Raw genomic sequence first — 26,676 nt, 5'->3', positions numbered from 1 at the left:
GAACGTGGTTTACCACAGCTAACCACTATGCCACCGTGTAAAGCGCTTTAGGACGTCGTGAAAGGCGCTATATAAATGCATGTCTTTATGTACAATTCGGGAAGGCCTGAAACACTGTAGGAAACATGGTCAACATATACAGCTTTACTATTAACTTAATTCATCGTCTTCCGGATGCCCACGCCAGAACGACACCAGTATACACACAGGCACGTTTTATCCCCAATGTTAAGAGTCTGCCGCTGTCTGTCTGGTCTGGACAGACTAGATGCAGGAAGGATGTTTCTGATGGCCGGGGAGTCCAGAACCAGGGGTCATAGTCTAAGGATAAGGGGTAAGCCATTTAGGACTGAAATGAGGAGGAACTTCTTCACCCAGAGAGTGGTGAACCTGTGGAATTCTCTGCCACAGAGGGCGGTGGAGGCCAGTTCATTAAATATATTCAAGAAAGAGTTGGATATATTTCTTGAGGCTAAAGGGATCAAGGGATATGGGGAGAAGGCAGGGACAGGGTACTGGAATTGGATGATCAGCCATGATCTCATTGAATGGCGGAGCAGGCTCGAAGGGCCGAATGGCCTACTCCTGCTCCTATCTTCTATGTTTCTATGTTAACTCAGTACAGATTAAGGATCAAGCTTCCTGTTTGAATTGATCGGACTGATTTACTGGCTTGTCACAGCTCTATTGTATAATGGTAGTGTGAGAAGCTTTACGATCGACAAGTAATGGTGCCGGTCAAAGAGTTGGCACGCACCAACAATGCAGGGCTGCAGGCAGATACAAGATTTAAACTGACAGCTTCACTAATCCACGAGAGTCTTGATAAGAGTTTAGCTCAGTGGATTACGGATTGAGAAGGTTGTGGGTTCACAGCTTGACTTGAGCACATGATCTAAGCTGAAAGTTCAGTGTATTACCGAGGGGGTGATGCATTGTCAGAGCTTCTGCCTTTTGGCTGGAATGTGAAACGGAGGCCCTGTCTCACTTTTCAGGTGGATGTAAAAAATCCGATGGCACTTTTTGAAAGAAGAATGTCCTGACCAACATTCATCCTTCAACCAATGCCTCCAAAACACATCATCTGGACATTAATCTCAATCCTTTTTTGTGGAACCTTGCTGTGCGCAAATTGGCTGCCACATTTTCCTACAGAACAATAGTGACCACACTTCAAGTGTGAATAATTGGCTGTGCAGTACTTTGGGATGACTTGAGAATGTGAAAAGTACTACATAAATGCATGCTCATTCTTTCTTTCAAAAATGAGCCTGTTGTATTTCAGGAACACCATTATATGCCTCTAGTATTTGGAAACTGTCAAAGTGACTTATAGAATTACTGTACATAGAAATTACAACATGGAACAGTTCGTTCAGCCCAACCAGTCCATGTTGGTGATTGTCCTCCACAAGAACAGTAGTCCTAATCCCATGTGCCTGCTCTATTCCCATATCTGTTTATTTCTAGACTTCACTAACTCTTGTAGTATATTCTATAACCTCACAACCAATTCAATTCATTACAATGGGAATCAGGGATTATACGTACCAGATACAAGGAAAACATTATCAGCAGCTTTTATGAAAATAATGGGTCTGATTTTAACCAGCTCCCCACCCTCCTCTCGCTCGGAGGGACAGTGAATGGGAGGGAGGAAAGGGGTTAAAAAATCATCCGAGTCCGCTCAACAGCCTGACGACATTCTATCTTTACTGAATTTGAAGTCGGCTGAAGCTCCAACTACAGGCAGACAAGGACCTAAATTTAAATCTAAAAGTCGCGGCCTGATGATGTCATCGGCACCGCGTCCCCATTTGAACGCACGGATTGGGGAGGCCCGCACAGTGCCAACCCCGACCGCTCTACCATGACAAGAATCTGCGGAGTAGCCAGAAGGGGCCAATGTAAGTTAAAAATTATTCTTTTTATGCAGAATCGTTGTGGGCCAGGGGCTGCTCAATCTTTGGTCTCCGCAGCCCCAGCCTTACCTCTCCCTTCGCCAACTGGCATCAGCTCTGCAACCCACCACTCCGAGCACTTACCTTATACCGGGGATCCATTCTCTTAGGGCCCCGGCTCCCACACCAATTCCCGCTCCCGCCCGTGGCCCTGACGTAATTCCCGCCGACTTCAGGTGGGAGGCAGATTTAAAAAATTTAAATGAGGCCCAGCGTTAAAATCAACAGGTTTGCATAATGGTGAGCCCAATGTCCAACTGTCACTGGTAAAGATTCCCAATTGGATAAAGCACAGTAATCTTACTGTTGATGTAAGGCGCAGTGAAGATGTAAATATTGTTGTTTAGGCTCCTTTTGTAGTAGCTCGCTTCATATGTCTCTGGATTTTCTGTCCATTCTTCTCCAGCACTAAAAAGGAAATAATATTATTTGAGAAATAACGGGAATCATACTTTAAACTGCTCTTAAACAATATCTTGAAAGTGCCCTAAACCCACGATCTTTTCTATAGATCTATGAAAGGGAAGGAGAAACTTGCAAATACTGAATGCTTCTCAATTAAATTGCAGATTAAAAGCCCTGGAATTCTCCTCACCACGTCTACTACGAACATCTGCTATAACCATCAAGTTGATCAATCAGCAAAAAGTCTATTTTTCAAGACAAAAGGCCGAAGATTCCAATCAGACCCTGGTGCTTCTCTGGTGGAACTGTTGGAGGGGGCTGGAAAATGGGGCACAACTTGCTTCTGCCAGGATTCCACCCCGTGTGAGGAACCCAGTGATATTCTGAAAGGCGGAGGGAATGAAGGCGAATCGTCCCAGAGGAGATCGATTACCCTTAAATAGAAGCCTGCTTGCTTCATGAGGAGTGGAAGAAAAGAGCTTATTTTTTTAAATGGTCCATTCCCAAGGCCTTTCTTCTTCCCATGGAGCGACTGGGCGTCACTCCATGCTTCCTACTGGTGGATCCGGGTAGGTGCCATTGATGCACTGTTATAGGTGCAGGCTGCCCATCCCGAGTATGCAAATGCCCATGTCCCTGTAACTTGGGACAGGGTCTGGGCCTCCTCACTTTGGAGCTACTCTGTTGCACTTCACCCCTATTTGAATTTCGGGCGTAATATGTCTCTACATATAGAATAGGTAGACTGTGATTGAATACGGGCAGGCATTTGTCTTTATACTATTGCTCCACCAAAGTGCGATTAGAAGGGTACATATGCAAGCCTGAGAAGAAACATGTTTGGAATTCCTCTTCTACCTGTGATTTCAACAGGGTTTGATTGTAAGCAAGTGAAAGAAACAGCGCCACATCAAAGTAAAGTGTAGTCAACAGTGAAAGACATCAATGGGTCAAAATCGGATTATATGGTATTAGTAACAAATACATTAACTAACTGGCATAAAGGTAAATGTGTTTGTTTTTAATACTGAATCGTGCAATGTCAATCTTCAGTAGTTGTGAGGTGATGGATGCCTGACAACATTGAGTGCTCAATGCTAGGGAATCTAGAAGTGAATTGAATAGTTTACAGTTAATACCATGCACATGCTGTCAGCCCCATTTATTTAAATTTTGGACAGATGATTTCTTCATACCGTATTCCAGTTTTAACTAGTTGGCACTCACACTGCCTCCAGCTGTTCTAGAGCCAATCCACTAAGCAGCAAATCTACACCACTACATCCAATTTTTTGCAGCCCATTTCTTTATCAGGTTCATTTGAATACTTTAGAATACAAGGTGAGGTTGGTACGTTGGTTCTATATGCTGTAACAGGACCATCTAATCATCGCTTGTTTTATAGCCCACTTATAGTACTGACCAGAACACACTGCTGATTTTGTTGTTCATGTAAGTCAGCCTATAGTGGACCCCATACAAGGGATGAGCATTTGAAATATAGGGCTCGATTTTACCAGCCCTGAGGGACTGCTGGGAAATTCAAGAAGAATGGGAGCGGGTCCAGAAACTGCTCCCAACCCGCCTCCAAACAATCTTCCCGGGAGTCGGGTACCCGATTTGCACAGGGAACCGACTCCTGGCGGCGGGAAGAGAATTATAGCCACTTAACTGCCTATTAACAGGTAGTTAACAGGCAGTTAAGAGGCTTTTTCCCATTTTGCGACTTCTGCTGCAGGCTTCCCGACGTCGGGGAACCCCGCCAGGGTAAGTGAAGCATGCTGTGGGTCTGTTGTTATGTTGGTGTTTGGATGACAGCTGCAGAAGTGGTGTGAAGGTTAGTGTCAGAGGTAAGGACATGTTGTGAAAGTAATGTTTAATGTGTTTAGATGTTTCTGCAGGTGACAAGCTGTGAAGTGTGTGTGTAGCCTCATTTCATCGGGAGAAGTGACAGATGGCTTCTGCAATCTCAGCTGCAGCTGCCATCTGTTTTATCCTCAGGAGAGAGTAATTGGAGAGCCTGGGTGCAAGGGCTCACCTTTGGACAGTGATTGTCAGTGTTTGACAGCACCTCAATGCTGTCAAACATTGTCAAATCATCTGTCAAACAAGTGTGGTGCATATGCCTTTAAGAAAACCGGCCCTAGAAATAGTAGATGCATTGCGGGTCACCTTCCAAAATTCGATAGACTCTGGAACAGTACCCATGGATTGGAGGGTAGCTAATGTTACCCCACTATTCAAAAAAGGTGGTAGAGAGAAAACGGGGAATTATAGACCGGTAAGCCTGACATCGGTAGTGGGGAAAATGCTAGAGTCCATTATAAAAGATGTAATAGCAGAGCACTTGGAAAACAGTGACAGGATCGGACAAAGTCAACATGGATTTACAAAAGGTAAATCGTGCTTGACTAATCTACTGGAATTTTTTGAGGATGTAACTGTTAAAATAGATAACGGAGAACCAGTGGATGTGGTGTATTTGGACTTTCAGAAGGTATTCGATAAGGTCCCGCATAAGAGATTAGCATGAAAAGTTAAGGCACATGGGATTGGGGGCAAGGTATTGACTTGGATAGAGAACTGGTTGGCAGACAGAAAGCAAAGAGTTGGAATAAACGGGTCTTTTTCCGAGTGGCAGGCAGTGACTAATGGGGTACCGCAGGGATCGGTCCTAGGACCCCAGCTATTCACAATATATATTAATGATCTAGACGAGGGAACTAGATGTAATATCTCCAAGTTTGCAGATGACACAAAGCTGGGTGGGCGTGTATGCTGTGAGGAGGATGCCGAGAAACTCCAGTATGATTTGGACAGGTTGGGTGATTGGGCAGAAGCATGGCAGATGCAATATGACGTGGATAAATGCGAGGTTATCCACTTTGGTGTCAAAAACAGGAAGGCAGATTATTATCTGAATGGCAATAGATTGGGAGAAGGGGAAGTGCAACGAGACCTGGGTATCCTTTTGCACCAGTCGCTGAAGGTAAGCATGCAGGTGCAGCAGGCCGTTAAGGCGGCAAATGGTATGTTGGCCTTCGTAGTGAGAGGGTTCAAGTACAGGAGCAAGGATGTCTTGTTGCAGTTGTACAGGGCCTTGGTGAGACCACACCTTGAGTATTGTGTGCAGTTTTGGTCGCCTTATCTGAGGAAGGATGTTCTTGCCATGGAGGGAGTGCAGCGAAGATTCACCAGGCTGATACCTGGGATGGCAGGAGTGACGTATGAGGAGAGATTGGGTCGCTTGGGCTTATACTCGCTGGAGTTTAGAAGAATGAGAGGGGATCTCATTGAAACTTATAAAATTCTAACAGGACTAGACAGACTAGATGCAGGAAGGATGTTCCCGATGGCCAGGGAGTCCAGAACCAGGGGTCACTGTCTAAGGATAAGGGGTAAGCCATTTAGGACAGAGATGAGGAGGAATTTCTTCACCAAGAGAGTGGTGAACCTGTGGAATTCTCTACCACAGGAGGCAGTGGAGGCCAATTCATTAAATATATTCAAGAAGGAATTAGATATATTTCTTAAAGCTAAAGGGATCAAGGGATATGGAGAGAAGGCAGGGGCAGGGTACGGAGTTTGGATGATCAGCCATGATCTCATTGAATGGTGGAGCAGGCTCGAGGGGCCGAATGGCCTACTCCTGCTCCTATCTTCTATGTTTCTATGAAACCATCTGATGTCATCTGACACCGGCTTTCCCTTAATTGACTGGCAAACCCGCAGGACGCAGACGTCTCGGTAAGTAAAATCCAGCCCATGATGTCTGCTTTAGAGAAAATCGGGCAGCACAAAGACAACACTTAGAGATTAGAGTAGTGTCCATTTCCTGGATAACCCAAATAATGGGCAGGAAGGAGACCTCTCAAAAAGCAAATACAAGTATCAATGTAAACAACTCTATTTGAATGATCTGTGAATTGAGGTTGTCCTCTCCACATAGACTAAAATTTGAAGAAATCACTCATGGTAGGAACATCGTGTTCTGTTACTTTGTTTTGTAGCAGTTGTTTTGATAATTATTATACGTCACTCTTTGCATTTTTGGAAAGTTATATAACCTCAGGTGACTATCACTTCCCTCATCATGCAAGCCACTGCTTTCCTTCAAGAAAGACAATGAGAACTTTACAAAATAGATACAGTCTATTCCTGACAAATTGAAGTTATTGGGTAATTTGAAATGTGCTAAAAAAAAGCCTCGAATGCGGTTTTATTTCAGTCGCTTAATTTGAATTACCGGATAATTCTAATTATTTAAGCATGACTGGTGTCAGGGCAGGATTCTTTTCTGTCCTTCAGCAGCATCATATCAGAGGGTTTAAAATAATGGCTTCCATCGTTCAAAAACCTTTGTTGGATAATTGGAAAGAATGCAAGGCATCTTACTTAACACCTTGACATGAATTGTCCCTGTGAAGTCAGGTTAGCGTAATGGAGGCAGAATATTTTGTATGTGCTCTGGACAGTTCTGAATAAATCTGTTTTTAGCTGAAGCAACAGGATTCTTGAAGTCAACATTTATTAATGATTGACAATCTTCAACTAACATCGACACCTAACAATATCATGTAATTAGCCAATATGAACCGTGACTAAAACTGAACACACAACTGTTCCCAAGACATGCACCACTGGTTGTAAAAAATCCTACCTTTTGGGGTAAATTCTTGTAATTCCACCATCAGTTGCTACGAATCTGGCAAGAACTCCAGCCCTATTTTACAAAGAAAAGTTAGATTATTGGAGTGGCAACATATAAATCATCACAGAACTTTCCTACATATACTGGTACTGTACTGTGATTTTTTGATGGAACAGTACAATTATTTTCCCACTGTGTGGAGTGCATTTCCTGCTCCATTACTGGGTTTTAGAGCTGGGGACCGAATTTCCTGTCTGTTGCTATAGCAACAGATTGTCGTTAAAGCGGGACTTCCACACACCTCTCACGGGTGCCCCTGATCCCTGCCCATTTTCTGCAGTAAGAGACTTTAAAATATTTTAGCAGGCACTGAGGCCCTTAATGGTTCCAGCGGGGTGCCTGCCTCCTGTGGAGGGTAGGGTCACAGGCAAGTCACTGAGGCACCTTGCTGCGTGGGCCTGGGGTCCTGAGGAACAATTAAAAAAATAAATGGTGGTTGGTTAATTATCGCCGTGGTTTCCCTAATGTGGTCGATCACTCTGAGATGGAGTGCATTAGGGAAACTGGCATCTAAAAGTTAACCCTTAACAACACTGGATACCAGGGACATGCAGGCGTCCTGCGTCCTTTCCATCCAGTGTTACTGAGGCATAGATGATGGGAAATGTGTCATATTTTAATACGCCCACTCATATTTGGCTGGTTGGATTAAGCACCTGGCGTCATGAAGGAAAATGGTGGAACTGTGGGATCGGGGTTGGGGGGGTGGGGTTGGTGGAGAGGTAGTCAGAGGAATGGTTACAATGTTTTGCTGTCGAAATTTGGGCTGAAAGTGTCAGTGAGAGATTTCATTTGGCCTTGTGAAACACTCCCAGATTTTGAATAATTACACTTTTCAGAGTCTGTTACTTGGAGTGCACACAGGGCAAATTAAAATATTCATGTGGTGACTGGTGCATCCGTAAGCTTAGTATTAGATGTCTTCGCCCAAAGAATTTTCCAATGATGAAAAGTGTACTACAAAGAATAATGTTAAATTTGAATCTGTAAGGAGAAAGGCAGCATTAGAATTATATATCTCCAAGATCTGATTTGGCACAGTCATGATGTTGTTACATTACTCGAAAGGCAAAGATAAATAGCAAACATCCTGGAAGAAAAAGTGTTTATAATAGTTAGTTTGAATACTGTAATATGTATTTATTAAATATGCTATGTCGAAGCACATTTGCTGTCAACATTTTCTATTATAAATTCTTATATCCACATTTATAATGGAACCTTCTTGTATATACTTGTCATACTGTGATTATACCTCCCCCTCCCTGGTGCAGACACTGCACTGGTGTAGTTACAATGGGGCAAGTTGACACAGGCAGTGTTCACAATAAATGTGGAAGTAGGAATTTATAATGGCACTATAAAAGTAACGACAGAATTTATGACTAACATTGGGTCTATGCATCTTTTTTCAATTATCCAATTATTTTTGATTGTTCCTCTCTCTTGTTTTATACGTCTGCTACTTTTTGTTTCTCTATGAGATTCTTACACATTCTCTGTCAAACTGGAAGGCAACATACCGAAGCTGGGCATGGCGATTGGGCGGGGAGATACCGGGGGCTGTCTGGCAGAGTGGGAGGGAAGAATGGATTTCTGGGAGATTTCAGATCATGCCCAGTTAAGAGAGATTGAGGCTCAGGGTTCGGTCTGGGAGGGAGCAAGGTGGAGGAGGACTGTGACCTGGAAGGAACAGAGCAGAGATAGAGGATAGGCCTTCAACTAAATGTAGAGGAGAGGCTAGACAGAGTGGGTAAAAATGCCTGTGGTTGAGGTTTAATGGAGGGGGAGCTGGGGAACTATCATGGCAGGTTGAACTTAGTTTTTGATCTGTGATGTTACATGATTAATATGAACCAATGTTGGTAATGGAGTAGTGTTGTGTGGTGTGATTAGTATAAACCAAAGAACAGTCAGATCCCTACAATGGTCCATTCTAACCACAGTACCACAGGATGATTGATTGCATATGTTTAGGCACCTTAAAAAAAAATTTAAAATGTTCTTTTCCAGAAGTTTGGCAGGCAACACAAAAGCTGCCAGCGACATCACACTGCTGCAGCTAATCGATGTCTCCTTCTCCAGGCAGGCTCCCCAGTGGAGACCAGAGAGCCCATCTAAAAAAATGCACATTCTCCTTGACCGAGGACAATCATCCAGAACCGGGAGCGCATTCTTGTGATGGAACTCTCTTCACTGAAAATGCACATGGATTTTGCATTAGTGGAAAGTCCAGTCTACAATATCACAAACACACAACTTTTAATAATATTGATGACACTCATTCCCATTATGTTGATGGACTTGAGAAAGCTAGCCCAACACATTGCTGCCCAACACATTTCTGCACTTTTGACTTCTTTTTAATTGCAGCAATCCAGTTATTTACAGGCCACAACAGTGAATGAAAAACACAGGGTTGGACTGGAAGAAAGTCCAAAACAGAAACATAGCTTTTAATTGGATCTACAGTTCATTATCTCTCTGTTTTATATGTCCTTTTTATTTACATTTATTTCTGAATTGTAAGGAGTAATGTCAGCCTGACATGGTGAAAGCAAAGAAAACTACTGTGTGTACTGCTTGGCTCGTTTTGGTTTTCTGAAACTGATCTGAAGTTGACGCCAGTAAAAATGAGTGTGCAGCTATTGAGTGGACAAATGTAGAAAGTTATGAGAGTTGAAATCCATTAAACTTAATAAAATATGAACTTATTTGTCCCTAATTCAATATAGTTTTAAATCTCAACAAACAGAACACCTTAAGGCAATATCTTTAAAAAAGCAGACTTTCATCCCATCAGCCCCGTCAATTTATCTTTCATCCGCAGTGAGACAGTTTCCACAAAGGCAGCCAAAGATCATTCAAATATTCTTTATTGAATGGAATCTCTCGACATTTTCATTCAGTGTCTTGAGTTTGTGGGTAGTCAGATTCAATCCCTGCAATCGCCAACAACAGGCTTCTCTGAAAACTAGCCTGCTGCCTGCCTGCCAATTGCCTCGCTGGCAACAGTTTATCAGTTGGAGCACAATTTTTTCTTAATGCAGTTTTTGGAAAATTAAGTTTTGTTCCAAATGCAATTCGAAACCAGTTACTGCCCTGCCATAATACTAGGTTTAAGTTATAATCTAAACAATTGAATTAAAAGCAATACAAAACAGAAAACAGTATTCCTTTGTCATTCTGGTTCTAGCCACCCGATATATTCATGTGAGAGATTTAGGATCACCTCATGCCAGCCTGGTGACTTGGTGGCATCGTATATTCTGAATGGGCTGGGAGCAGACCAGTAAATATATGCTTCATTCCCAGTAACACAAATTCCACAAAGATAGCCAATGAGTATTTAAAAAAAAAAATGAAGTGTAGTACTGTATACAGTTTTTAAAAAATTCAATATTTATTCCACGCCACATAACATATAAATGGAGTATGCTGTACCAAGCTACTTGAATTGACAAGACAAGTCTGATTCATTTTTCTTTAAAACAGACACAATCTGTGTCCTCTTTACTTAAACAGTTCATCTCTTGAAAACCAGAATTCATTTTTTAAACCAATTGTTTATGTAATTAAAATGCAATTTGCACTGGAGACCAGTGATTTACTCAACATACCTCACTTGCACCAGCGCTAGTACCAGGTTATGCAGCCTGCACAACACAATGGCTGATTTTCTACAAACCACTGCTCCCTGAGATGCATCTTTCTATGTCTCTATGTGCACATGTGTGCTTACGGTGTAAATACAAATTCATTGTGCAGTAAGAAATGAAGCAAAAGTTTACTTTTTAAAACTTAGTACAGCTCATACGAAGTGGGAAGTCAGAACTTACGGCTTTTGTTTAGTCCAATAGTTTGTAACAAGCTCACTTGTAAATCCAGCATCAAGCAACAGGTTATTGATCAGATCAGTTTTGCCTAGAAAAAGAATGAAAGAGCAGTCAGAAGACAAATGCGCAGCCTGTAATAGGAGGGGCCAAGTACTCGAACAGTATCACACAAACACAATAACTGCTGCTTCTCCTACAATACTCATCATTACAGGCTCTATAAAAGTCAGCTCATGGGAATGGCAGCCACCCTCTCTGCCGGATCCTGCATAGTCATTGCCCTGAACCCTTTCCCATATGATGATTAGCAATCCACTCCAACGTCCATTCCTCTGTGCTCTCAATCCTCTTCATCACAATACCAGCCAGCAGCTATGTCATCTCAAGAACTCAAACATTTTGGCAGGAGCTGGAATGCTCAACTCTGGCCATGATTGTCACAAGCACTAAATTGGTATTTTATACATTTCTTTCTTTGCTAATATTTTCCAAGTTATTTTTTCCCAGTTCTGTAGTTTTTTTCTCACCTCCCAGACCACACTTGAACAAAGAGCACAACTGGTCAACCTGAACTCTGACATTCTTGTTCTAAATTGGCCTGTTGAAGGAACACACAAGAGCTGTGGATTGACTATTTTCCCTTCCTTCTTTACAAGAAGCAATTTGCCTCCATGTTGTGGCCATCCTCAATCAGCTACGGCTGAGATTAAGACTGTGCTATGTGGAGAACAATGGGCAAGAACTCGTGCTCTACCATGCTGTGTTATAGCAGGCCAGTGCACTGACATAATACCTCATCGGTGCTGCCTGCATAGCCTGAATGTCTGGAGAAGGCCAAGGTTTTATCACCCATTTTCCAAGCTGGATCAAGAATAGCTCTAACGAGTGAAATTATGAAAAAAAGCAATGATAAAGAGACCAATGCTGCAACTGAATCACTGCATAAAATAATGATATCCTTACATCAATCATGTCAACCAAACTTGTACTTGATTATGTCGAACTGTGCAATCAAAAAAACATTACATCTCCCAGAAGGAAGGAAGGAATGTGATCTAAATATTTATTTATAAATGGGTATAGTTATTTATTAATCACAGGATACACTATTATTCCATAATCATAATATTCAAATCTAATGTACTAGATCACTTTAAGCATAAAACCCAGGCAGGATTGCTTTCCTATGTCAAGTAGTAGGGTTACTTGATAACTCTAATACAGGTATATAGAACATATAGACAATGTCGTATTAACTTAACAAAATCTCTTATTTTGAATTTGAACATTGATTTATTGAGTTTAAAAAAAAAAAATATATTGCCTCCATTTTGGGCTCCCTGTGTTTGGTTGGATGAGGGTCTGTTTCAAAAACGTAAGCTTTTGTTGGCAAGAACCTGTCCATTACCGTCTTGAAACCCATTAAGGTTTCTTGTTCCACCACCCATGCTGGTAATCTGTTCCACATAACACCTCTTTAGTAAAAAAGTTCTTTTTTTTTTTAGTTGTTCCTAGGATGTGGGCATCGCTGGCAAGGCCAGCATTTATTGCCCATCCCTAGTTGCCCTCGAGAAGGTGGTGATGAGCCACCTTCTTGAACCACTGCAGTCCGTGGGGTGAAGGTACTCCCATAGTGCTGTTAGGGAGGGAGTTCCAGGATTTTGACCCAGCGATGATGAAGGGACAGCGATGTATTTCCCAGTCAGGATGGTGTGTAACTTGGATGGGAACTTGCAGGTGGTTTTCCCATGTGCCTGCTGCCCTTGTCCTTCTAGGTGGTAGAGATTGTAGGTTTGGGAGGTGCTGTCAAAGAAGCCTTGGCGAGTTGCTGCAGTGCATCTTGTAGATGGTACACACTGCAGCCACGGTGCGCCGGTGGTGGAGGGAGTGAATGTTTAAGGTGGTGGATGGGGTGGTGATCAATCAGGCTGCTTTGTCCTGGATGCTGTCGAGCTTCTTGTGTGTTGTTGGAGCTGCACTCATCCAGGCAAGTGGAGAGTATTCTATCACATTCCTTACTTGTGCCTTGTAGATGGTTGAAAGGCTTTGGGGAGACCCTCACCGCAGTATACCCAGCCTGTGACTTGCTCTTGTAGCCACTGTATTTATGTGGCTGGCCCAGTTAAGTTTCTGGTCAATGGTGACCCCCAAGATGTTGATGTTGGGGGATTTGGCAATGGTAAAGCCGTTGAATGTCAAGGGGTGGTGGTTAGACTCTCACTTGTTGGAGATATTCATTGTGTGGCATGAATATTACTTGCCACTTCTCAGCTCAAGCCTGAATGTTGTCCAGGTCTTGCTGCATGCGGGAATGGACTGCTTCATTATCTGAGGAGTTGCGAATGGAACTGAACACTGCAATCATCAGCAAACATCCCCACTTCTGACCTTATGATGGAGGGAAGGCCCTCCTGTATGTCCTATTTTCTTTTATTGTCCTTGATTTGTAAATATCAGCCCTTCTGCTTAAAGTCTGTATGCAGCAGAGAAGCTTACTTGGACCCAATTTGTCCAATCCTTTCATAATTTTAAACACTTCTGTCATATCCCCTCTCTGTCTTCTCTTTTCAAGGGAATGTGGAATAGAATTCAGCTGAAATGCCTGTCCAGAATGGTGCTTCCTGCATACCATATCCACTTCAGGTAATGGACGTTTACTGAAGACATTCCAGTGAATAGTCATGCATGATGTGTTGGAAAGGCTTCATTCATGTGAACTCAGTGAGGCTTAGCTGTCTGGAGCTGAGACCTAAGTGGGCAGTAGTAGGTTTAATTGGTAGCTCGACTAGCCAGTTCCTGAGCATGGATAACTGGGGGCAAGTCAGAGGGCAAGCCTTTGGCTTCCTTTCCATGTAAGAAAGGAGATAAGTCTGCAGAGGTTTTGTATGGAGGTCAGGGAGCGAGAGCTCCCAGCTTAAGTTTAGTCTTGGCTAGTTTCAGTGAAATTTCCAGTCAGAAAATATAGTTAACCCTGCTAACAAGCATAACTTGGTATATGTTATTAATTTTTTTTGAGGAACAATTATTCAAAAGTTGTTCCATTCATTGACATATTCTATGTAAAATAAATCAGCTTGTTGGTTTAGTGTTCATCAGTCCACCTTCCAGATGATAGGAGAAAGCAGAAATCCTTGCCATTAATTCAAACTCAAACAAGTCTATCTCGGAGGCCACAAATTACATGGCCAGTGGAGTCACCATACAGCACGAGAGATATTAGAGTATCCAGTTCACATAACAAGCAGTTTCATTGTTACAACCCGAGACATGCTATCGTATGACTAAATATTGGGTAGTAAAAGTAAATTCTTGATTGTGAGGGATATGGGATCAGGAGATGCTGGTGACAATGAACCCGAGAGAATATTTTTAGTGTGGACCCAAAATCTCTTAAGAATGGTTCAACACAAAGGATTTGTGATTAGTTTGTTGCCATGCTTCAGTCTTTATTTAATGGAGAACATGCTCTCATTGAGGCGACCTTTTGTGGCTAACTTTGTAAAAGGTGCCAAAATATTCAGGTTACACAAAGTGAGGTTAAAAAATGGTATGGTGAACCAATCACACTAGACACACACAAAAAATTGTGTCTAACTGGCTAGACATCCTCTTCTGTTTGTCTCCATCCTTCCTTTTTAGTTGTAATAGTTTGAAGAGGGATTCTCATTCTGAGTCATTACTGAGCTCATAAGACACTCACTAAAGAGTTATTTGTGATTTATGGGAATATGACTTGTGGGGTAGATCGTATACTTGCTGTCCAGTTTGGAATTGAATTCGTGACAAGGATTTCTGACAATGCATCAGGCTAATGCTTAGCAAAGTAAATATCAATCCACTGCTAAATTTTACCCAAGAAAGCAGCATATTTTAGAAGCTTGATCACTTCTGTATGAGACATCTGCTTTTGTTTAGTCTTTTCGGCGATCATTTTATTGCATTGTGGAATTGGTTATGGTACAAAGATTAGCAACTTGTTCAAATTTGTCCACAATTCCTCAAAGTCCTGATTTAATCATAAATTATTTTCACAAACCATTTCTGCTTTGCTAGTAGTTACGCTAATGTAAGGTTGGTGTGTTTGTTCACCTGTACAGCCCTGAGTCACGAGGACACCAGTAGAACTATAAGCTTGAGAGAGCAGACTTGTTTCTCACCATGTTCACAAGGCTCACATTTAGCTCTAAGTATAAACCATTATAAAAAAAACACAGTAGATACAGGTTTATAATGAATGGGAATTGGAGACTGATTTTTCACCCAAAATTAGGATTATTTTGCAATGCACTTTAGTATCACAGAGAAAAAAAATATGGAGTTATGCTGTTTTAGAGCACTTTCCAAATTAGTTTAGAACAAAATATCTTCCAAAACCCCTTTAGTTGCTTTGATGCGTGTACAATAGCTCATGAACAGCAGTAGGATAAATAAAATTATGAGGAAGACAAACTAGGTGCTTGTGGCTAGAATCATAGAATAGTACAGCCCAGAAGGAGGCCATTCGGTCCATCGAGCCTGCGCTGAATCTTTCGAAGAGCAATCCAGTTAGTCCCACTCCCCCGCTCTTTCCCCATAGCCCGGCAATTTTTTCTCCAATTCCCTTTGAAAGCTACTATTGAATCTGTTTCCATCCTTTCTCTTTAGTTGTGTATTAGTATATTCTTGTTCTAGTCTCTTTCTACCTATATGCTATTATTTTAGGACACTAGGGCAAAGGACAGCAGGGATTGGGAGGAAATCTAAAAATTAACAAGCTTCTCAAACTAGTTTGATTGGATGTAAAATGTGAATTACGATACTGCAATACATTTGAATTGCTATAAAGCAAAAAGATTCTTTGCTGGACAGGATGAACATATCCAGACTTCAGCAATTTCAAAGGTTGTTATTTTCTACTTCTGCACTTGCTGACCCTGATTTTCCACCGAGTGAATGGGAGATAAATCATTAGCTAACAAGTGCAGAAGTGGGAACCCTGGCCAAAAACTCTAGTAGAGAGCATTCATTGACAGTTTTGTGTAAATTGTCTATTTTTTAAACTCCACAGCTGCTATCTGTTACTGGCGCTGCTAAGATGTTAGATTGGCTCAGTTGATAGCACTCTCATCTCGGAGTCAGAAACTCCTCTACAGACTCAAACTCAATTTGAACTGACACTTCAATGTAGTACTGAGGGTACTGCTGCAGTGCTGAAGGTACGGCCAGCTAAATGATCCTGTAGCAGTATTCAAAGAAGACCATCTAAGTCACACACCATACTGACTTGGACATATATCATCGTTGCTGGGTCAAAATCTTGGAATTCCTTACCGAACAGCACTGTGGGAGTGCCTTCACCACAAGGACTGCAGCGGTTCAAGAAGGTGGCTCACCACCACCTTCTCAAGGGCAGTTAGGGATGGGCAATGAATGCTGGCCTTGCCAGCGATGCCCACATCCCAAGATTGAATTTAAAAAAAGGAGCTTTCCTTCCTCAACCCACACCACCAAAAATAGATTAGCTGGTCATTCAGTCGCTGTTTGTAGGATCTTGCTGTGTACAAACTGGCTGCCACAAGTGCTTATAGAACAACAGTGACTGCATTTCAAAAGTAATCCATTGATTGTAAAACACATTGGAATGTCCTGAGGATTTAATAAAGCACTATGTTGCATATAAGTGCAAGTTCAGTCTTTCTAAGGTGATTTTTACAGTTTGCTTTCTCACAGTTATGTCCACATTTTATATCAGCAGTCTCACTGAGTTGCTAGGTGGAATAGACTTTAAGCTGATGGTGCACTAGGTAAGTTCAGAATACATTCTCTCTGAGGAGCTCAGCAGTGCACTCGAATTAGACGTACACGGAATTTGCATTGTGACCTATTTGGAAGGCTTTGCAGCTCAGCATCACAATATTGCAAGACACTACAAGTTCCCCATCAAGTTCAATAGTTCAGTTAAGCTTCTCTGTCCCTCTCTCACCTCTGGGGTATAAAGTCTCAAGTTTATTACAATATTTCAAAGTAACCTGGAGGCTTATTAAAACATCGGGTTTATAAAGAGCTCTCCATTCCTGAATTCATATTTGAGAAGTACCAATGTAATCAAAGTTGGATGTTCATACATACCGTATGTGGTTACCTACATTATATAGTCCACTTGTTACACAGCAACAATGGAATTTAGTACTCTGCCATGGCAGGTGGCAGGGAAATTATAGCGAACATGTTTGTGGTTCAAGAAAGGTAAATAACATTTTGTTCTTAAATTGTTATTGCACAAACAACTCTACTAAAAGTACCTAGGAGTGGCACTGTAAAAGCATAATGCCACCAAAACACTTTTGAAAAAGGACTACTAAGAGACACATTCCCATAGCGGTGGGGGTGGAGAGTGAGATCAAGGGTCTAGACAGGTATTCGGACTGTTTGTTGCTCCTTTAAATAAAATTGAGTTTACACTGAATATGAGGAAGGATGGCCAAGATACATTAGCACGGTATACAGATGTATACAGGACCTCAGAGAAAATTAACACTAATATGTTCAGATTCTAATGTTATAGACTGTGACACCCCACTGAACAGTCTATCACTCAAAATAAAGGCAGTCCCAATGTCAACAGTAACAGCAATTGTATACTTTTCCCTTTGGAGTTTTTGAATTTAAGAAAACATTTTTAATTTCTAATAATTTAGCTATTTTTAAAGACCCATTTTTGGATTACAATTATTGCTAGCTTAACTAATTGGTGAAAAAATACATGTACAGAATTAAATTCCTTAAATCATTATGGATTCAAAAATAAAAACTCCATGGCACATAACCCATGCATTTCCTGGAAGCCACAGTTTAACACTAACATTAAAAAGAATACATTTTTATTTTCACTCAGACAGTGATTTCATTTCAACCATATGATCTAATCTGACCTTGGTGGTTCCATAATTCATTCAGGTTGCTGTGCTTTCAAAATGAAATCACAGAAGAGCACAGCTCTCTTCAAGAAACCAGCTTTTTCCTCAGTCTGCAATATAACCAAGGCAGCCCTCTACCTCTGGCACCTCATCAAAGGGACATTTAAAATGCTATGTTTCGTAGCTTTCTCCATCAAACACCACTGCAGCAAATGAAATGGCAGACCCTGAGGTCTAATGAGTCATCTGTGGGAGGCACCAATTGGTCCCAAATGACTCATGGATGTTGCAGGGAAGGATGCCAGTGACCTATGATGCAGTAATTCACTGTAATGGTTTGAATTTCTCCCCCCCCCCCCCATTGATTGTGCCACTTTGTATCTATTTTACCATCTGAAAGCTTCTCACTTTGATTGGACAATATTGTTAGCTGAGCTGGAAGGTTCAAATGCCCTAAGATAACAGAGAAGCATTCGAAACATAGCATACTGTTGGCAACTATTAATGTAGCTAAACTGTTCTTATGTTGTGTTAGCTGTTCACTGATATCAATCTTTGCTCTATAAATGAGGGGGGGTTGTGGTTGAAGGAGTTTCTAGACACTGAGATATCCCATTCCATGCTCCCCTGTGGAGCACCACATTAAAATTCCACCCACAGTCTACAAACCCTGGTAAGAAAAGGTCCCAAACATAAAATATGAAACAGATTCCCTCTTCAAAGATTCAAATTTATATTATTAAAGTTGTTTTTCTTATTGGTGTTAAAATTGCAGTGTCTCGGCTGAGAGCTCAACTCACAGCACTATGGGACCATTAAATCTGATGTTTTTTTAATCAAAAATACAAGAATATTGACAAACTACTATTCATTTTACATATTTAAGTCCATCTGTGGTTCTAATGGTTCACTGGGCTACAGACCATACGGTTTGTATGCAAGCAGTAGCTGTTGCTGGCACAACACAATACAGCTTGAGCAACTGAGGAGTTTGATTTTTGCAGGTAATACACAAATGCGATATCACATGACTGATAATAAACAACTTATTTCAAACCCAGCCTTTTTTGTTTTCTTTGAGGAATAAATACACAGTTAAGATTTTGTGATAAGATGCAATAGCTACACGAAAAAAAATTAGAGAATATAATTTAAATGCAAGGCTAGTTTAATAGAAAATGCAATGCTTGGATCAGAACATTTAGTTAGTCATTTAATAATTTATTTTATAGGAACAGACTATAATCAAATCAATCTGATTTCTACAATATATTCTTGTTTCTGGGTAAAATTTGTCTGCAGGTTGTCTGCACAAAGCTAACTAGGGGTAAAAGACTGTAATCCAGTGACCAACTGGGCAACTTGCAGCTACACATTCAGCCCCATCCCCACAGTTACAGCTCAGCTCAGCTCAGAAGTAACAAATACCAGACACCAAAAGTGGTTGTTGGACCTGAGTGCCAGATCTAAACCACCACCTCGGGGAAATAGAGTATTCCTTCTCAGGATGACGTTGCGGTGTGAGTTTTAAAGCACCATTCTTTCTTTCAATGCTTTCGTAGCATTCCTGTGAGTGGACCTTGCCCTCATGAACCAGAAGTTGCACTTTTACAAAGTTTGTTCCAGCAGTTGGCGCGAGACCTGGGCTAATGATGACTAAATCGCAGTAATCAGTGCACTGGACCTTTTTTCTAGTTTTTATGACTGGGGAATGCAACACTTTCCATTTCAGGTTCCTAATGTCCGTATCAAGCATTTCTAGGTCAGGTATATTATCAATTATGTTGAATTAGGGTAGTGTCTGTGTTGCTGGCCCGTACCCCGTAGGAATTAACAGTGCCTAAACCTAGTTCACATAGGACCCCTAGAGTCAACAGGCAGAAGAGACTTTCATCCTATCATTTGAACTCTAGTCCCAGAGGTGAAAGGTCAGTTTCTAACCCATTGCACCACCCCGTTCCCACAACTTGACTTCACATGGACTTGTATGCAAAAGAAAAATATTTCGTCAAGGGTTTATTAATTTTCCTTTACTGTGTTTCTCAGTTTAAAATAGGTTTCTACAATGCTACACTCAAGATGGAGATTACGCATTCATCAGCAATCAAGCATGTTGGCTAGAGCACTCCAAGCACTAACACAAAATCATTATAATCCAATTAAGTCCTGATCCAAAAATGGTCAATTGAATTAATTGTGCTTTAAACAAGATGCCAATGGGATAGGCGGAATGGCCCAAATGCAGACAGTGTACATCATAAACCACAGACTGGCATGGCTAACATTGTGATTAATTGGTTGGGAAGATTGTTGACATTGTTCAAGAAGACTACCTCTGTTTCATAAGTGATCTTCCTAACAGGGCCTGTTTTTCAAAGACTTACGAGTATAAAACTCTGGTACCATTTCCTGCATCAGCAGTTTAGATCTGTCAGGCTATGATGCATGGATTCAAAAAGTGGATTTTCTGGCATACACCTATATAATTCCCGCAAAGACTGTATTCAATTTGTTTGCTAAGAAACAAATCTGCTATCTTTTCCTGACAAGTATTAAGGTCTGCAAGGAAGTCTACGAAGGATCGCATTTGGTTGGTTCGTCTCTTTAACCTTTTGTGAACTGATTCTAGACTTCTGTTTTTGGATAGCTTTCAATATCTTGCAGTTATAGCTTGTTATTGTAAATATACACATTTGATAGCTTTGCTTGTTACAAAAAGTATCTAATGAGGCTCAGATTATCTGTCTTCAGAAGTATCATGAAATATAATGGAATTCTTGTGTGCTATCGAGTAAAAATAAAAGTGTTCATTGTTTGCCCAGAACACGGTATTCCAGATGACTATTTTTGATCATAGGAAATAAAGACTTGCCTATGTAAGCAAACTTTTTGAGAACAAAAGGTATCCGGAGTGAGTGCTAATTATAATTGCACGACATTTTCAATTAATTCAGCATTTCAGAATATCAAAACACAGAGCAGGGCATTTACAGGCAAAATTAACTAAAAGCATTTATTTACAAAATAAAGCACCTGAGAAAGTACCAGAGTTCAGATTAGTAAAAAGCAAAATACTGTATATACCTGAGAGTTTAAACAAAAGCAGAAAATCATAGCAGTCAACCAGCTTCTGTAGAGAGGACAGACGGTCCATGGTTTGGTTGGGTACCTTCTTCAAAACAGAAGGTGGTACACACCCATAATGCCAATTGTCCGTGCTCGCCACAGATGTTGGTTGACCTGTGTGTTTCCAGTTTTATTAGGATTAGGCATTTCTAGCACAGCACAATATCATAAAAATCCTTTGCAATGTCCGCAGAAGTTAATTACCTTCTTGAATCCGAATAAGAAACGAGAACAAACATTTCTGTTTTGCTCCACCAAGTTACAGGATAAAATACTGCAGCCAAGAACTCCTTTTTTCTCAAGCGCTCTTGACCATTGCTTCCTTAATGATCACTTCCCTCTAAGTCAGGGTTCAGAGGTGAAGTTCTGATGAAAGATCAGCTTTCACTCTTCAATGTATTCCTTTGATTTTACACTTTCGAAAACTCTCAACATTGATAAACAGAATTAAGAACGAGTTTGTGTGATGGGCTGAAATATGACTATTAATTCCAAGGAGTCACTAACAATGGATACTGGAACACCCTTTGAAAGAAAGACTTGCATTTATATAGAGCCTTTCATGACCTCAGGATGTCCCTGATGTAATAAAGACTCACTACGCACTTGGTTGTACATAAAGCAAGGCTTTAATTGACTTGTAACAAAACATGGAGGTCTAGTTAGTAGTCACTAACTTCCTGTTTCCAGACTGTCTCTGGCCAAGGTGGGCCCACGCCCGAGTATTTATACTCCTCGGGCGGCGTCCTCAGCTGGCCGTTCAGTAGTACTTCTTGTAGAAGTTGCGATTTATGACAGTCCCTTTACAGTCAATGAAGTACTTTTGAAGTGTAGTCACTGTTGTAATGTAGGAAATGCGGCAACCAATTTAGCACACAGCAAACTCCCACAAACAGCAACGTGATAATGAGCAGATAATCTGTTTTAAGTGTTGTGGATTGAGGGGTAAATACTGGCCAGGACACAGGGAACAACTCCCCTGCTCTTCTTCCAAATAGACTCATGGGATATTTTATTTCCACCTTGGTTTAATGTTTCATCCGAAAGATGGCACCTCCAACAGTGCCGTGCTCCCTCAGCACTGCACTGGAGTGTCAGCCTAGATTTTTGTGCTCAAGTCCCTGGAGCGGGACTTGAACCCACGACCTTCTAACTCAGAGGCGAGGGTGCTACCAACTGAGCTATGGCTGACATTAGGGGCAAAGCAACACATATTGAAATGCATATAATTTATACATTTGCACAGTTGCTACTGCTAGAAACAGACATAACAGTGAAAATCTTAGACCCCCAAATGTTACCAACATAACAGTTAGTCATTTTTAATATGCATCATCAATTATGCACCTTTGTGTTTGCAGGAACAGAAATATCACCACAGCTATGTCACTTAACAAACACAGCTGCCGACATTAGATAGCTCAATTAATATCTCAAACCAAAATCCAATTCCCACACAGGAATTCTAATTAGATTGGAGCTGCCTACATCTTAGAGAGAAGACATATATTGACTTGATTAAATTATATTTTTAAAAATACAAACACATGACAATTATCAGGACCTATTTTCCATTTGCACCTTCGAGGAATGTCCATAAACTGGATATCTCTGTTTGAAGAAAGCTACATGGAGATTATGATTTGAAACTTGCCAGAAATACTTCTACTTCAAAAATTATAGGCATATGAAAAATGTGAATTTGGACACCAAAGCTTCTGTGCACGTTTGTTTATTCTGCTTATCTCAATATTGCCCAGTTATGAGGAGAGGTTGGAAAAGTTAGGACTGTTCTCCTTGGAACAGAGAAGGTTAAGAGGTGACCTAATCGAGGTTTTCAAGATTTTGAGAGGTTTTGATAGAGTAGATCGAGAAAACCTATTCACTCTGGTGAGTGAGTCAATAACCAGAGGTCATAGATTTAAAATCATTGCCAAAAGATCTAGAGGGGAGATGAGGAGAAATCTTTTCACTCAGAGTCGTTGGGATCTGGAACGCTCTACCTGAAAAGGTGGTAGAAGCTGATTCCATGAATAATTTAAAAAGGGACAGATACTTGAGGATGAGGAACTTACAAGGTAACGAACAAAAAGCGGGGATGTGGGACTAAGCACAGCTGCTCTTTCAAAGAGCCAGCACAGGCACGATGGGCTGAATGGCCTCCTTCTGTGCTGCAAGTTTCTATGATTCTATGATTCCCCATACCAGCAGGTTTCCTGTAGCATTGCTCTCAGCAAGTCAGACAACTTGCGTTTTTATTATAACAGTGTTATGTAGGAAAACTGTCGTGAGCCCAACAAGAGAGTTAATTTCCAACATGATTTCTACATTCAGTCAGAAAGACAGTTCACTGTATATAGAAGCAGGTGGTGTTGACTAAACAAAGGAGAACTTATTTCTGTGTCAAGTAACCTTGGGCCTTGGTTAAAAGAAAGTCTTATGATTGATGACACTGGCTGTTGATAAGACTGCCACTTATCAGCCCAAGCCTGAACGTCGTCCAAGTCTTGTTGCATGCGAGCATGGACTGCTTCATTGGGCCAGATATTCCAACCCCCACGGGTGCGTACGAGGTGTGTATGCACCCGTAGGGGCCTCGCAAGTGCCGGTTTCAGGCATGCGAAGCACATGCTCTAAAACCTGGCACTTGCGATCTGTCAAGAATCCTCTTGACAGATCATCCGCCTGCCCGGGAGAAGGGCCTCTGCGGGTGGAGAGTTCTGCTTTCTGCACAACCTCTGCCCGCTGAAAACCTTTAAAAATCTTACGCCTGGTAAAAGCATGTGTAAGGCCTGCTTTTACCTGCATAAGAGTTAAAAAAAAAATTAAAATACATTTTTTCCCACTCATTTATAATTTTAAAATACTTTTTAAAAAAGCTAAGTTTATTTTTAGACCCGTAAAATACTAATTATTTTTTTCAAAAAATAAAATTTTTGTTTAAAATATTTAATTTAATGTAATTTTAAATAATTTCAAATACATGATTTAAAAAAAATTATTTAATGCTTTACTCTGTTTTTAAATGTGATCCCCATTCATACTTTTGACAGATCTGTGCGGAGAGACCTCTAAAAAGTGTGAAGGGGGATTCTCTTCTTTAATTGGTTCCCCATGGCCCACGTGATCCCAGGGACGCTGCGAACCGCCTGTGCCCCTGGGATACCTGGGCCTCTGCTCGCGCGCACCAAGAGAGGCCCAGGATCGGAAGTCTCGGGACCTACGGAGCCAGCAGGTAAGTGCGTAGATTTTTCTCGATTGGAGGCAACCGCCCGCAGGAAGCCTCTATTCGGAAAATCTGAGGAGTTGTGAATGGCACTGAACATCCCCATTTCTGACCTTATGTTGGAGGGAAGGTCATTGATGAAGCAGCTGAAGATGGTTGGGCCTAGGACACTATTCTCATGACACTATTCAAAGAAGAGGAAGGGAATTCTCCCCAATGTCCTGGCCAATACTTATCCCTCAACCAGCATCACTAAAACTGATTATCTGGTCATTAGCTCATTGCTGTTTCTGGGATCTCACTGTGCACAACTTGGCTGCCTGTTTGCCAACATTACAACAATTGACTGCACTTCAAAAGCATTCATTGGCTGTAAAGCACTTTGGGACATCCTGAGATCATGAAAGGTACTATATAAATGCAAGTGCTTTCTTTTTTCTAGGCATTATACTGTATAATGCTAAAAAAGTATATATCCAATTTGGAAGGAAATGACATTTTCCAATTGAATGACTGATCTGAATTTTAAATGAGGTCATAAGCTGCTCTTTTAACTTAGTTTCATTTTTTTCATTCTCCAATATTAAGCCTAAAACTAAATGCAATGTTAAAAATAAAATAATACCATGGATGGAAGGACATACCAGTCATATCAATACAACTTTTATATATTGCACATAAACAAGCTTTTGAACACTTCAACATCTGCAGCGTGTTATCTAAAATGGATGAGTATAAGCAGATGCATGAGTTGGCGGGATGATTCAGCCAATGTCCTATGTCTTCCTTGCAGATAAGATTGTTTTTGCTTGCTGACAGGATGTGTGCATTATGAAACAACTCAATTATAACAATACTAGCTGAAGTGCCCGGCGGTGCCGAGGGTCTTTTGAGGGCATGTTGTTGTTGGAAGAGAGAGAGCGACTGGGGGGGGAAGAGAGAGAGCGACTGGGGGCGGGGAAGAGAGAGCGCGACTGGGGGGGAAGAGAGAGAGCGACTGGGGGGGGAAGAGAGAGAGCGACTGGGGGGGAAGAGAGAGAGCGACTGGGGGGGGGAAGAGAGAGAGCGACGGGGGGGAAGAGAGCGAGCGACTGGAGGGGAAGAGAGAGAGCGACGGGGGGAAGAGAGAGAGCGACTGGGGGGAAGAGAGAGAGCGACTGGGGGGAAGAGAGAGAGCGACTGGGGGGAAGAGAGAGAGCGACTGGGGGGAAGAGAGAGAGCGACTGGGGGGAAGAGAGAGAGCGACTGGGGGGAGGAGAGAAAGCGACTGGGGGGAAGAGAGAGAGCGACGGGGGAAGAGAGAGAGCGACTGGGGGGAAGAGAGAGAGCGACTGGGGGGAAGAGAGAGAGCGACTGGGGGGAAGAGAGAGAGCGACTGGGGGGAAGAGAGAGAGCGACTGGGGGGAAGAGAGAGAGCGACTGGGGGGAAGAGAGAGAGCGACTGGGGGGAAGAGAGAGAGCGACTGGGGGGAAGAGAGAGAGCGACTGGGGGGAAGAGAGAGAGCGACTGGGGGGAAGAGAGAGAGCGACTGGGGGGAAGAGAGAGAGCGACTGGGGGAAGAGAGAGAGCGACTGGGGGGAAGAGAGAGAGCGACTGGGGGGAAGAGAGAGAGCGACTGGGGGGAAGAGAGAGAGCGACTGGGGGAAGAGAGAGAGCGACTGGGGGGAAGAGAGAGAGCGACTGGGGGGAAGAGAGAGAGCGACTGGGGGGAAGAGAGAGAGCGACTGGGGGGAAGAGAGAGAGCGACTGGGGGGAAGAGAGAGAGCGACTGGGGGAAGAGAGAGAGCGACTGGGGGGAAGAGAGAGAGCGACTGGGGGGAAGAGAGAGAGCGACTGGGGGGAAGAGAGAGAGCGACTGGGGGGAAGAGAGAGAGCGACTGGGGGGAAGAGAGAGAGCGACTGGGGGGAAGAGAGAGAGCGACTGGGGGGAAGAGAGAGAGCGACTGGGGGGAAGAGAGAGAGCGACTGGGGGGAAGAGAGAGAGCGACGGGGGGAAGAGAGAGAGCGACTGGGGGGAAGAGAGAGAGCGACTGGGGGGAAGAGAGAGAGCGACTGGGGGGAAGAGAGAGAGCGACTGGGGGGAAGAGAGAGAGCGACTGGGGGAAGAGAGAGAGCGACTGGGGGAAGAGAGAGAGCGACTGGGGGAAGAGAGAGAGCGACTGGGGGGAAGAGAGAGAGCGACTGGGGGGAAGAGAGAGAGCGACTGGGGGGGAAGAGAGAGAGCGACTGGGGGGGAAGAGAGAGAGCGACTGGGGGGGAAGAGAGAGCGACTGGGGGGGAAGAGAGAGAGCGACTGGGGGGGAAGAGAGAGAGCGACTGGGGGGGAAGAGAGAGAGCGACTGGGGGGGAAGAGAGAGAGCGACTGGGGGGGAAGAGAGAGAGCGACTGGGGGGGAAGAGAGAGAGCGACTGGGGGGGAAGAGAGAGAGCGACTGGGGGGAAGAGAGAGAGCGACTGGGGGGAAGAGAGAGAGCGACTGGGGGGAAGAGAGAGAGCGACTGGGGGGAAGAGAGAG

The 26,676-nt window shown here is 42.5% G+C and overlaps 1 protein-coding gene and 1 long non-coding RNA gene across 8 annotated transcripts in view; one reads left to right on the top strand and one right to left on the bottom strand.

Annotated features, from left to right (window-relative positions):
• Nucleotides 1-26,676, bottom strand: part of LOC147105722 (voltage-dependent calcium channel subunit alpha-2/delta-1-like) — an 856,467-nt gene that overhangs the window by 54,443 nt on the left and 775,348 nt on the right. For all 7 annotated transcript variants that reach the window (XM_086010352.1, XM_086010353.1, XM_086010355.1 and 4 more), the window contains 3 exons: nucleotides 10,917-11,001; nucleotides 7,027-7,089; nucleotides 2,266-2,369 (listed from right to left, as the gene is read on the bottom strand). In XM_086010352.1, the coding sequence (XP_085866478.1) occupies nucleotides 2,266-2,369; nucleotides 7,027-7,089; nucleotides 10,917-11,001 (252 nt within the window). The remainder of the gene's footprint in view (nucleotides 1-2,265; nucleotides 2,370-7,026; nucleotides 7,090-10,916; nucleotides 11,002-26,676) is intronic.
• Nucleotides 1,726-10,674, top strand: LOC147105723 (uncharacterized). Its single transcript, XR_015081566.1, has 3 exons — nucleotides 1,726-1,907; nucleotides 2,531-2,935; nucleotides 9,091-10,674. It is a non-coding gene; the product is annotated as an uncharacterized LOC147105723 (long non-coding RNA).

Source organism: Somniosus microcephalus, chromosome 17 (genome assembly GCF_052327205.1).
Source record: "Somniosus microcephalus isolate GS21.2 chromosome 17, FLI_Smic_1.0, whole genome shotgun sequence".
Lineage (NCBI taxonomy): Eukaryota > Metazoa > Chordata > Chondrichthyes > Squaliformes > Somniosidae > Somniosus > Somniosus microcephalus.
The sequence above is the reverse complement of the archived record's forward strand: the minus strand, read 5'-3'. Positions and strand labels throughout refer to the sequence as shown.